At 51.0% G+C, this 11,907-nt stretch overlaps 2 protein-coding genes across 5 annotated transcripts in view; both read left to right on the forward strand.

The window, feature by feature from the left end:
* Positions 1-1,938: 1,938 nt before the first annotated feature.
* SUOX (sulfite oxidase) lies at positions 1,939-8,642 on the forward strand. Of its 3 annotated transcripts, none has more exons than XM_025403202.1 (5): positions 1,994-2,098; positions 2,373-2,481; positions 5,353-5,412; positions 5,685-5,862; positions 6,748-8,642. In XM_025403202.1, the coding sequence occupies exons 3-5, from the start codon at positions 5,363-5,365 to the stop codon at positions 8,155-8,157; spliced, it is 1,638 nt and encodes a 545-aa protein (XP_025258987.1). In that variant the 5' UTR covers positions 1,994-2,098; positions 2,373-2,481; positions 5,353-5,362; the 3' UTR covers positions 8,158-8,642. The 3 variants fall into 3 exon arrangements, with proteins under 3 accessions (XP_025258988.1, XP_025258987.1, XP_025258986.1); XM_025403201.1 differs by adding an exon at positions 5,027-5,089 and having other exon boundaries at positions 2,089-2,481; XM_025403203.1 differs by lacking the exon at positions 2,373-2,481 and having other exon boundaries at positions 1,939-2,098.
* Positions 8,643-10,786: 2,144 nt separating this feature from the next.
* Positions 10,787-11,907, forward strand: part of IKZF4 (IKAROS family zinc finger 4) — a 32,061-nt gene continuing 30,940 nt past the window's right edge. The window contains exon 1 of one of the 2 annotated variants that reach the window (XM_025403791.1): positions 10,787-10,848. The gene's annotated coding sequence lies outside the window, so the exon portion shown is untranslated. The remainder of the gene's footprint in view (positions 10,849-11,907) is intronic. The other variant, XM_025403790.1, reaches the window with a different exon arrangement.

Below are 11,907 nucleotides of genomic sequence, written 5' to 3' on the forward strand. Positions count from 1 at the left end.
CTGATCCCTGAGTAGCTGGGATTACAGGCACGCACCAACACACCCAGCTAATTTTTGTATTTTTAGTAGAGACGGGGTTTCACCATGTTGGTCAGGCTGGTCTCGAACTCCTGACCTCGTGATCCACCCACCTTGGCCTCCCAAAGTGCTGGGATTATGGGCGTGAGCCACTGACCCTGGCCGTATGTGCATATTTCTAGGATCCATTTCTATATGTTTCTCAAAGGGGTCCATGGCCTAAAGGTTGAAAAACATCACTGAATTAGTTTTTTTGGTTCATCTTGTAGCTTCTGCCTCAACGGGAAAATTTCCCTTGGATCTGCTCTTGACTCCTAGTGTACTTCAGACCCTTCAGTCCATCACAGTCTAAAGGTTGAGGGAAGGGGGATGAAATAGAATTATGTGTGGTTGCCGGAGGCTTTAAATTCCAAAGAATCTGAAGGAGGATAGGAAAGAGGACCGGTGCCAGACAAAGCTGGCATTCTAGGCCTGTCTCTGTCAACTTACCAACTGTGGCCTTGATCAAGTTAGTGCTTTCTGCCTCGTTTCTTCATCTGTAAAATAAAAGCTGAAGATTAAGGTCAATTATGTAAAGCATGTGTGTAACACAAAAGTAGACAACACTATTAGGAAGGAGGCTTTTAGATAATCCCTAACTGACTTCTCTATATCTTCCTTTGACTGAGACTTTTTTTTTAGATTGAAGCTTGTTCTCTCTCTCTCTCTCTCTCTCTCTATATATATATATATATATATATATATTTTTTTTTTTAAACAACTGGTAGAATAGTAGGATAGGTTGGGCATCAGCCTCTTCCAATGATTTGATTGTATACAGATTGAAATCCTTTCTATTTCCAAACACTTAAGAGCCAAAGCCAACTTTTCACTGTCGGTTCCCTTACCTTATATCTCTTAGTAATACCCCACACCCCCGTTCCCTGATTCCTGGTAAAAGCTCTAGTTGGAGAGAGGAAAGGAAAGGAAATGATCTTTCAAAATTAAAGGTGAACACCTTCACTTAAACTAATTAAAATTGTATCTCCACCCCCTGGCCTGTAGAGGGCAGTGTAAGGATACATTTGTCCGGGTTAGGGGACTAGGTTTGATAAATTTTGTCCCGCATCAAATGACAAAAGGGTAATAGAAAATGTATTATATTTGTGCCCCTTACTTTGAGATAAGAGACTACAACCTTAATACTTCGGGGTGTTAAGCTGCCATTGCTCTTGTTAAGAGGCAGTTTGTTTTAGAGATAGGGTCTTGCTCTGTTGTCCGGGCAGGAGTGCAGTGCCGCGATCTTGGCTCAGTGCAACCTCGAACTCCTGGGCTTAAGCGATCCTCCCGCCTCAGCCTGCCGAGTACTGGGACTACGGGCGCGTACCACCAAGGGGCGATTATTATTATTTTTTTTTTCTATGCAAAATAAAAGATGGCTATTCAGCGTTGTTGGTTCATTTTTGTTTGGGGAGAAATTCGACTAGCCCAAGGAATCTCAAATTCTTGGAACCACTATTTTTGGCATTTCTGTTCTCATTCCTGGAATATAAGAATTGAGCGACTGACCTTGCTTTCTCTAAAAGATAAACAGGGTGGTTGTAGTTGCAACAGGGTAGATAGAGGTATGTACCCTGGGGTTAATTAAAGTGGAGATGACAGCCGGAAGAAACTGGACTGGATCCCAAGGCCGCCTCCAGGGAGGGGCGGTAGGGGCGACTCAAAATCTCCCACCTCTCAGCCCAACTTTTGGATTCCTCGTCACCTTCCACACTGCCCGAGCTCCGGACATACAGCCCCGGTGCGCGAGGGTACCATTCTTTGCACACCAGGGGTATAATGGACTCTGGACTGTTGCGAGAGTGACAGCAAAAAGCCAGCCTCTTCTCCGAGGCTTCTTGGCAACCTGCCTGTCTCGGCTCCAGGAGGTGGGTTTCAGCCAATGGCTGAGCCACTCGCTTCCAACCAATGGCTGAGGGGTTGAGCTGAGGGGAAGGAGCGATCCCTTACTGCAGCGGGACGCAACGGCGCTGGCCCCGCCCCTCGAGAACTCGCTGAGAGCTGGGCTGGTAAAATTGCATTACTGAGGACACTGGACTCGGTAAGGAGGCTGGGGGTGGGAAAGAAGCTGGGGAGGAAGGGCTGCTGAGCTGGGCAGCGGAGGGGGCATTGGTGTCCAGCTGTGCTCCGAACCTCGAGGGCAACAAAACTATCAGTACCTGCCTCCACTCCCTCTGTCTGAGTGCTCTTGAGATCGCGGGGTGTTGCCACAAGACCCTTTTGTGCCTGGATGTCGGACGTATCTTCCTACCTAATGTGCCCGTGGGGAGTGAGGGGTCATCACCTGCACCAACGGTGGCATTTCTGTATTACAGCAAAAGGCTGTCCCTCCCAAACCTGGGATTCTGGGTTGACTGAGTTCACCTACGAGTCAGCACTACCTGCACTGCTCTGGTCTAGTACAAACAGGCTGCTGGCATTGAGGTAGGTGGCAGAGAGAGTAAGGGTCCCTTGGCCTAGGGGCAAGGTGAAGACTGCTCCTATTCCCATCTCTAGGTTTCTTCGCCTCCCTACCCACGACCCACCCACCCCGACACATTGGTCTCCAGCATCTCATCAGCAGTTTAGACATTTCTCACTAGTCCTCACTCCGGCCCTGCTGGGTCAGTGCTCTCTGTTCAGCAATGTGAGGAAGAAACTGTTGCAGGGCAGAAGGCAGAAAAATTACTTTCCTTCTTCAGCCTGCCCCTGACACTCTGGCCAATAATTCCTCAATTTGCTGAGCTCACTACAGTGGCATAGACAAGATTGAGGTGGTCCGGGACCCTGGGTTGGGGTCCGGTTCCTAGCTGGGTTCAATTTATTTTTTTTAGGGTGAATGGGGGGAGAGTTGGGGACTGAAAGGCCTTCAAAGACAATGTTATTATAGTAGTCTCCCCTTATCCAAGGTTTTGTTTTCCTGAGTTTCAGTTAGCCATGGTCAACCGCTTGGAAAATAGGTGAACACAGTTCAATAAGATATTTTGAGGCTGGGAGTGGTGGCTCATGCCTGTAATAATCCCAGGACTTTGTGAGGCCAAGTTTGAAGGATCACTTGAACCCAGGAGTTTGAGACCAGCCTGGGCAACATAGTAAGACCTCATCTCTACAAAAAAAAAAAAAAAAAGCCATGCATGGTGGCTCATGCCTGTGGTCCCAGCTACTCAGAAGGTTGAGGCAGGAGGATGGCTTGAGCCCAGAAGTTTGAGGCTGTAATGAGCTGAGATCACACCACTGCACTCCAGCCTGGGCAACAGAGCGAGACCCTGTCGGGGGCAGGGGAGGGTAGGGGAAGCCAGACAGTGGCTTATGCCTGTAAACCCAGCACTTTGGGGGCTGAGGCAGCAAGAGGCCAGGAGTTCAAGACCAGCCCTGACAACATAGTGAGACTCCCATGTCTACAGAAAAATTAGCCAGGCTTGGTGACACACGCTTGTAGTCCCAGCTAGTGGGGAGGCTGAGGCAGGAGGATGGCTTGAGCCCAGGAGGTTGAAGCTGCAGTGAGCCATGATTGACACTTGCTCCATCACCCAGGCTTTTTTTTTTTTTTTTTTGAGACCAGGTCTCACCCTATTGCCCAGGCTGGAGTACGGTGGTGCCATCATGACTCATTGCAGTCTCGACCTCCTGGGCTCAAGCCATCCTCTCATCTCAGCACTCCTCTCCTCACCACCCCAGTAACTGAGACTACAGACAGGCATCACCATGCCCAGCTAATTTGTTTTTTTTTTCTAGAGACACAGTCTCACTATGTTGCCCAAGCTGGTCTTGAACTCCTGGGGTCAAGTGATCCTCCTTCCGTGGCCTCCCAAAATGTTGGGATTATAGGCATGAGCCACCATGCCTGGCCAAAAAAAAAATGTATTTTGAGAGAGAGACCACATTCATATAACTTTTTTTGTTTTTTTTTTTTTCGAGACAGGGTCTTGCTCTGTTGCCCAAGCTGAAGTGCAGTGGCACAGTCACCTCACTGTAACCTCAAACTTCTGGGCTTAGATCTTCTCACCTCAGCCTCCAGAGTAGATGGGACCACAGATGCACTCCACCATGCCCAACTAACTTTTTATTTTTTGTAGGGACGGGGTCTCCAACTCCTGGCCTCTAGCAGTCCTCCTGCCTAGGTCTCCCAAAGTGCTAGGATTATAAGGGTGAGCCACCACACCCAGCCCTTTTAGTACAGTATAATGTTATAATTTTTCTATTTTGTTACTGTTGTTAATCTCTTTTTTTTTTTTTTTTTGAGACGGAGTCTCTCTCTGTTGCCCAGGCTAGAGTGCAGTGGCGTGATCTCAGCTCACTGCAACCTCCACCTCCCAGGTTCAAGCAATTCTCCTGCCTCGGCTTCCCAAGTAACTGGGGTTTACAGGCACATGTCACCACACTCAGCTTATTTTTGTATTTTTTGTAGAGACGGGGTTTCCCCGTGTTGGCCAGGCTGTCTCAAACTCCTGACCTCAGGTGATTTGCCCACCTCAGCCTCCCAAAGTGCTGGAATTACAGACGTGAGCCACTGCGCCAGCCACTGTTGTTAATCTCTTACTGTGGGTAATTTAGTAATTAAACTATAAGAGGTATGTATGTATGGGGGAAAAAACAGTAATATAGGGTTTGGTACAATCTGTGGTTTCAGATATCTACTGGGGGTCATAGAACATATCCCCAGTAGATAAGGGGGTACTACTGTACTTGTTGACTCTTCATGTTAGCTCTGCTAGGCAGGTATCATTTCAGAGATGAGGAAGCAAGTTCAGAACAGCTTGGAGTCTTGCTCAGGAAATCGGTATGGTTAATGAATAGCAAGATCCAGTTTCACAAACCCAAGGCATTTTGCCCCCAGAATCTGGGCTCCTTCACCCAATTAGGCTGCCACTACTTTTTTTTTTTCTTTATTTTTTTTTATCCCTGTTTAAGTCAGTCTGACCCACAGTCGTCCTCTGCTGACTTCAGAAATAATAATCTGGCCAGTAGACATTTGGCTTCGGTCCTTTAGGCCGTTTGCCCCAGGCATTGTTCTCTGTGGTGGATGAAGTTCAGAATGGAAGATGGGAGAGAGGTGATTCTGATTCTAGAAGCACCCATCCCTCCTACCCCATTCCCCACCCACATTACCTGTCATCCTGTCAGCACAGTCTGTCTCTGAAGTGCTCCAAGTTTTCTCTAAGGGCCCATTTGGACTCCCACTTTCAGGACTCCCCATTTGCCCAGAAAGCTCCTCGCTGACCTTCTCTGTGTCTTCCTCCCACCCATTCCCTTAGGCTTCCCTAATATCCCCTCCCAGGGTCTCCCTATCTTGATCCCAGAATCTTCCTTCTACAGGTCTGCTACAATGCTGCTGCTGCACAGAGCTGTGGTCCTCAGGCTCCAACAGGCCTGCAGGTAAGCCAGCCCATCCCAGGACTTGCCTCCTAGCCCCTACCTCCCACCCTTAGTTGTCTTTTACAATGTCATACCTTGCAAATAAGATAGTTGAGAGAGTGTGTCCAGGGAGGAGAGAGAAAGCCAGATCCCACTTTTCCCACCTATCCCTGGAGAAACTAAGTTCCAACTGAAGGAACCAATGGCCAACCAGGGAGAAAGAAGTAGACCGCAGGCCTTCACTGACCCTTTCATATGACCATATGTGCTACTAAGACCTCTCTCTCTTCCAGACTCAAATCAATCCCCTCAAGGATCTACATTCAGGCCTGCTCCACAAATGATTCATTTCGGCCCCAGTACCCCAGCCTTACCTTCTCTGGTGATAACTCCAGCACCCGGGGATGGAAAGTCATGGGAACCCTATTAGGTCTTGGTGCAGTGTTGGCCTATCAGGACCATCGGTGCAGGGTAAGTAAGGAAGGTGCTTCATTGTCAGACCAGACTGGGCGTAGTGGCTCACGCCTGTTATCCCTGCCAACTATAGGAGGCCAAGGTGGGTGGATCACTTGAGGTCAGGAGTTTGAGACCAGCCTGGGCAACATGGCAAAACCCCATCTCTAGTAAAAATACAAAAATTAGCCAGGTGTAGTGGTGCACGCCTGTAATCTCAGCTACTTGAGAGGCTGAGACACAAGAATTGCTTAAACCCAGGAGGCTAAGTCTGCAGTGAGCCGAGATCAAGATCGGGCCACTGCACTCCAGCCTGGGTGACAGAGTGAGACTCCATCTCAAAAAAAAAAAATTGTCAGAATAAAGGAATCAGTCCTAGTAAACTCCACCCGCAACCCAGGCTGTGACCTGTGTTCTTGCAGTTACAACAGAGTCCACAGTGACAGTCTTCATGCACAGTGGAGATGAAATATGCTAATCTGCTACCTTCACTTCCCAGTGGCCAACACTGTGGGTTGGGTCAGGGTGAGCTAGAGTGATTTCTTCTTTTTTTGTTTTTTTTTTGAGATGGAGTTTCGCTCTTGTTGCCTAGGCTGGAGTGCAATGGCATGATGTCAGCTCACCGCAACCTCCACCTCCCGAGTTCAAGTGATTCTCTTGCCTCAACCTCCCGAGTAGCTGGGATTACAGGCATGCGCCACCATGCCCGGCTAATTTTGTATTTTTAGTAGAGACAGGGTTTATCCATGTTGGTCAGGCTGGTCTCCAACTCCCGACCTTAGGTGATCCGCTCGCCTCAGCCTCCCAAAGTGCTGGGATTACAGTCGTGAGTCACCAGGCCCGGCCGAGTGATTTCTTCTTAACAGTTTCTTCCCTTTTATCTTACTCCTTCCCTGCCGACAGGCTGCTCAGGAGTCAACACGCATATACACTAAGGAGGAAGTAAGTTCCCACACCAGCCCTGAGACTGGGATCTGGGTGACTCTGGGCTCTGAGGTCTTTGATGTCACAGAATTTGTGGACCTACATCCAGGGGGGCCTTCAAAGCTGATGCTAGCAGCTGGGGGTCCCCTAGAGCCCTTCTGGGCCCTCTATGCTGTTCACAACCAGTCCCACGTGCGTGAGTTACTGGCTCAGTACAAGATTGGGGAGCTGAACCCCGAAGACAAAGTAGCCCCCACCGTGGAGACCTCTGACCCTTATGCTGATGATCCTGTACGTCACCCAGCCCTGAAGGTCAACAGCCAGCGCCCCTTTAATGCAGAGCCCCCGCCTGAGCTGCTGACAGAAAACTACATCACACCCAACCCTATTTTCTTCACCCGGAACCATCTGCCTGTACCTAACCTGGATCCAGACACCTATCGCTTACATATAGTAGGAGCACCTGGGGGTCAGTCACTGTCCCTTTCCCTGGATGACTTGCACAACTTTCCCAAGTACGAGATCACAGTCACTCTGCAGTGTGCCGGCAACCGGCGCTCTGAGATGACTCAGGTCAAAGAAGTAAAAGGTCTGGAGTGGAGGACAGGAGCCATCAGCACTGCACGTTGGGCTGGGGCACGGCTTTGTGATGTGTTAGCCCAGGCTGGCCACCAACTCTGTAAAACTGAGGCACACGTCTGCTTTGAGGGACTGGACTCAGACCCTACTGGGACTGCCTATGGAGCATCCATCCCTCTGGCTCGGGCCATGGACCCTGAAGCTGAGGTCCTGCTGGCATATGAGATGAATGGGCAGCCTCTGCCACGTGACCACGGCTTCCCTGTGCGTGTGGTGGTTCCTGGAGTGGTGGGTGCCCGCCATGTCAAATGGCTGGGCAGAGTGAGTGTGCAGCCAGAGGAAAGTTACAGCCACTGGCAACGGCGGGATTACAAAGGCTTCTCTCCATCTGTGGACTGGGACACTGTAGATTTTGACTCTGCTCCATCCATTCAGGAACTTCCTGTCCAGTCGGCCATCACAGAGCCCCGGGATGGAGAGACTGTAGAATCAGGGGAGGTGACCATCAAGGGTTATGCATGGAGTGGTGGTGGCAGAGCTGTGATCCGGGTGGATGTGTCTCTGGATGGGGGCCTAACCTGGCAGGTGGCTAAGCTGGATGGAGAGGAACAGCGCCCCAGGAAGGCCTGGGCATGGCGTCTGTGGCAGTTGCAAGCCCCTGTGCCAGCTGGACAAAAGGAACTGAACATTGTTTGTAAGGCTGTGGATGATGGCTACAATGTGCAGCCAGACACTGTGGCCCCAATCTGGAACCTGCGAGGTGTCCTCAGCAATGCCTGGCATCGTGTCCATGTCTTTGTCGCCCCATGAGCATGGAAAAGAGCCACCTCAACCCCTTTCCCCACCCATTAGCCTCACTGCTTCAGAAAAATCTTTCCCACCCCTCAACTTCTTGGATCACAACTCTGGCTTCCTAAGCCATACCCAAGTACACATATAGCACATTTCACCCAGGGCCCCTCCCTCTTTGGACACTATGTTACATATCCCTCTTGGCCTTTGAACCTGTGCCAGGAAATGTGAGCTGTTACAGCAAGGGGCTAGAAGTGAGATAAGTAATTCTGGAGACAAGCACTATTTTGTTTTCGTACCCCACCTCCGTTTCTAATGCCTACTGCCATCAAGGCCTTGTTTTACTTTTCTTTTTGGATTCTTCAGAGAAATGTGTGTGGCATGTGTAAGAAAAGTGTATATACTATTATCTCTCCAGGTTGCAAAGTTGTGAGGAGAGCAAGGGGCACAACCATCTCCCTTTACAGTTCTACTTTTCTAATAAATAGTCTGTTTAAGATCATGACTCTTGGGCCTGGGGAGTGAGCCTATTGCAGGAGGGAGGATGCATTTGTACTGGGATGTATAATGAGATTAGTCCAAAACAAACAAAACTTGGGAGGAAGACAGAGGAAGTAGGCTTGTAGGTTAAGAAGTGTGGCTTCTGGCTGGGCACAGTGGCTCATGCCTGTAATCCCAGCACTTTGGGAGGCCGAGGCGGGTGGATCACTTGAGGTCATGAGTTTGAGACCAGCCTGGCCAATATGGCAAAACCCAGTCTCTACCAAAAATACAAAAATTAGCTGGGTGTGGTGGCGGGCGCCTGTAATCCCAACTACTTGGGAGGCTGAGGCAGGAGAATCTCTTGAACCAAGGATGCGGAGGTTGCAGTGAGCCGAGATCACACTACACCCCAACCTGGGCGACAGAGCAAGATTCCGCCTCAAAAAAAAAAAAAAGGGAGAGGGGGCTTCCTTCTCTGAGGTCTGGCAGTATCTGCAGGGACACCTAGGTGATTGACTTCAGGATACCATGAAGAGAGGAGAGGTGACAAAAACATGTATCCTCCAACCCCTCTCCCCAACAATTCCAATGCACTTGGCAGGAAAGGCAAAGGGTGCTAGGAGTTTAAAATCAATATTGTCTTAGGAGGCTGTGAAAGCAAAATAAATCTCGGGGCCCCAGAATCACTGAGCTAAAGGGAAAAGTCAAGCTGGGAACTGATTAGGGTAAACCTGCCTCCCATTCAAAGTCATCCCTCTGCTCACTGAGATAAATGCATATCTGATTGCCTTCTTTGAGAGGAATACAACCATTTGCCTTTTTTTTTTTTTTTTTTTTGTAGAGACGGAGTCTCGCTCTGTCACCCAGGCTGGAGTGCAGGAGTGCGGTGGCCCGATCTCCACTCACTGCAACCTCGGCCTCCGGAATTCAAGCAATTCTCCTGTCTCAGTGTCCCAAGTAACTGGAACTACAGGCACACACCACCATGCCGGGCTAATTTCTTTTGTATTTTAGTAGAGATGGGTTTCACCATGTTGCCCAGGCTGGTCTTGAACTCCTGAGCTCAGGCAATCAGTCTGCCTCCCAAAGTGCTAGGATTACAGGCCTGAGCCACCAAACCCGGCTTTTTTTTTTTTTTTTTTTTTTTTTTGAGACGAAATCTCACTCTGTTGCTCAGGCTGGAGTGCAGTGGCGCGATCTCAGCTCACTGCAACCTCCTCCCGGCTTCAAGCGATTCTCCTGCCTCCGCCTCCCAAGTAGCTGGGACTACAGGCGCCTGCCACCACGCCCGGCTAGTTTTTTATTTTTAGTAGAGACGGGGGTTTCACAATGTTGGCCAGGCTGGTCTTGAGCTCCTGACCTCAGGTGATCTGCCCGCCTCGGTCTCCCAAAGTGCTGGGATTACAGGCGTGAGCCACTATGCCTGGCCCCATTTGCCTCTTATCTACCTAGGACCTGGAAGCCTCCTCCCAGTTTTGAATTGTCCCGCCTTTACATATATTGATTGATGTCTCTCGTCTCCCTCAAATGTATAACACCAAACTCTGCTCCAATCACCTAGGGCACATGTCGTCAGGATCTCCTGAGGCTGTGTTAGGGGCGTGCGTCCTTAACTTCGGCAAAATAAACTTCCTAAATTGAGACCTGTCTCAGATTTTTGGGATTCACAAGGTACAGAGGGAAAACTTGGCTCTAGGGCCTGACGTGCCAGGCCACATAGGGTGTCCAGTGTGTGCTTAGATTGCAAACTGGGTGCAGATTAAAGGCTAGTTTTTAGGTTACCTTCGGCAGGCGATGGCGCCTTTCGGACTTGAATCTTTCGGCGCTCGGCTACTCTCCCCTAGCTCCTCTCCCTTTTTCCCCCAGCAGTCTCCCGGGCTTGGGGACGCTCGGTGTTCGGCCACGCCGCCTGTCGCCTGGTAGTGGGACCGGAAGTTGTTAGGGGGAGGGGGACGGCTGTGATGGGGGGGGATATATGGGGGGGCAGGTCCCTTCTCAGGTGAAGCTGCTGATGGAGATGGAGCCGCCGCCGCCGCCGCCGCCTCTCAGCGCCCGGGTCCTGGCTCCGGCCCGGCGACTGCCGCCGCCTCAGTGACCCCACTCCCCCCGCACTGGGCCGCCCGGGCCAGAGTGGGGGACCCCCGCCCCCCCCGCCTCCCTTTTCCCCAACACCGTCCCCTCTCCCCCACCCCTCACAGCCTGCGCGCGCGCGCGGAGACGCCTCAGGTGAGTGAGGGGCGGGGCTTGGGGGGGGTAAAGCGAGGGCGGGGCTTCGGTGGCCGGGGGCGGGGCCTGAGGGGCTTGGGCGTGAAGGAGCTGGGAGACGTGGGCGGGGGAAGGGGCCAGGCTGAGAGAGGGGCGCGCGTTGGGCTGGGGCCCGAGGGGTGGAACATGGCCGGGGGAGTTTGGCCCGAGGCCCCAGTATTAAGAGGGAGGTAGCAGGGACTTGGGGTCCTAAAAAGGCGGGAGACAGATCACCGCAGGGGTCTGAGGACTGGCTGGAGCTGGCAGCCGCGGGTCTCCTCTGTGGGGATGTGGTTTGGGTATACAGCAGGACAGAGAGGAGAAAGGAGCAGCAGAGAGGGTATCTGAACAAAACAAGAGAGGGACCCGGGTATTGGGTCGAGGAATGCTGAAGACAGGAGTCTGGGGATAAAGACGTAGGCCTAGGTGAGAAGATCTGGGAGGCAATGAGCATATTGGGAGAAACATGTAGAGAAGAAACTTAGGATGGAGTGAGAAGTGCACAGTGTAGGGTGAGAGGTGTAGGGAACTTGGGAAGCAAGGCTGGGAAGGAAGAGATTCACTGCCTAAGAGCCCTAAGAAAGAAATGCAACGGAGGAAACCCCAGGGCAGACAGCCAGATGGGAGCTGCAAACTTGGGAAGCAGGCTGCCTGCTTCCTGTGTACCAAAACAGCCCTCCCTGTACCTCCTCACACAAATCCCATTTTCTTACCCCTTGGCTGCTAGAGTTGTAGGTTCTCGCTTTTTAAATTTTCTATATTATTTATATGCCTTTAAAAAAATTATGATTAGGGCCGGGCGCGGTGGCTCAAGCCTGTAATCCCAGCACTTTGGGAGGCCGAGACGGGCGGATCACGAGGTCACAAGATCAAGACCATCCTGGCTAACACGGTGAAACCCCGTCTCTACTAAAAAAAAATACAAAAAACTAGCCGGGTGAGGTGGCAGGCGCCTGTAGTCCCAGTTACTTGGGAGGCTGAGGCAGGAGAATGGCGTGAACCCAGGAGGCGGAGCTTGCAGTGAGCACTCCAGCCTGGGCG

This window comes from Theropithecus gelada, chromosome 11 (genome assembly GCF_003255815.1).
Source record: "Theropithecus gelada isolate Dixy chromosome 11, Tgel_1.0, whole genome shotgun sequence".
NCBI lineage: Eukaryota > Metazoa > Chordata > Mammalia > Primates > Cercopithecidae > Theropithecus > Theropithecus gelada.

Excerpts from the sequence above, each read along its gene's own strand:
- SUOX (XM_025403201.1), top strand. Across the intron at positions 5,413-5,684 it reads AGGCTCCAACAGGCCTGCAG|ACTCAAATCAATCCCCTCAA; the intron begins GTAAGCCAGCCC and ends TCTCTCTTCCAG. Across the intron at positions 5,863-6,747 it reads ATCAGGACCATCGGTGCAGG|GCTGCTCAGGAGTCAACACG; the intron begins GTAAGTAAGGAA and ends CCCTGCCGACAG.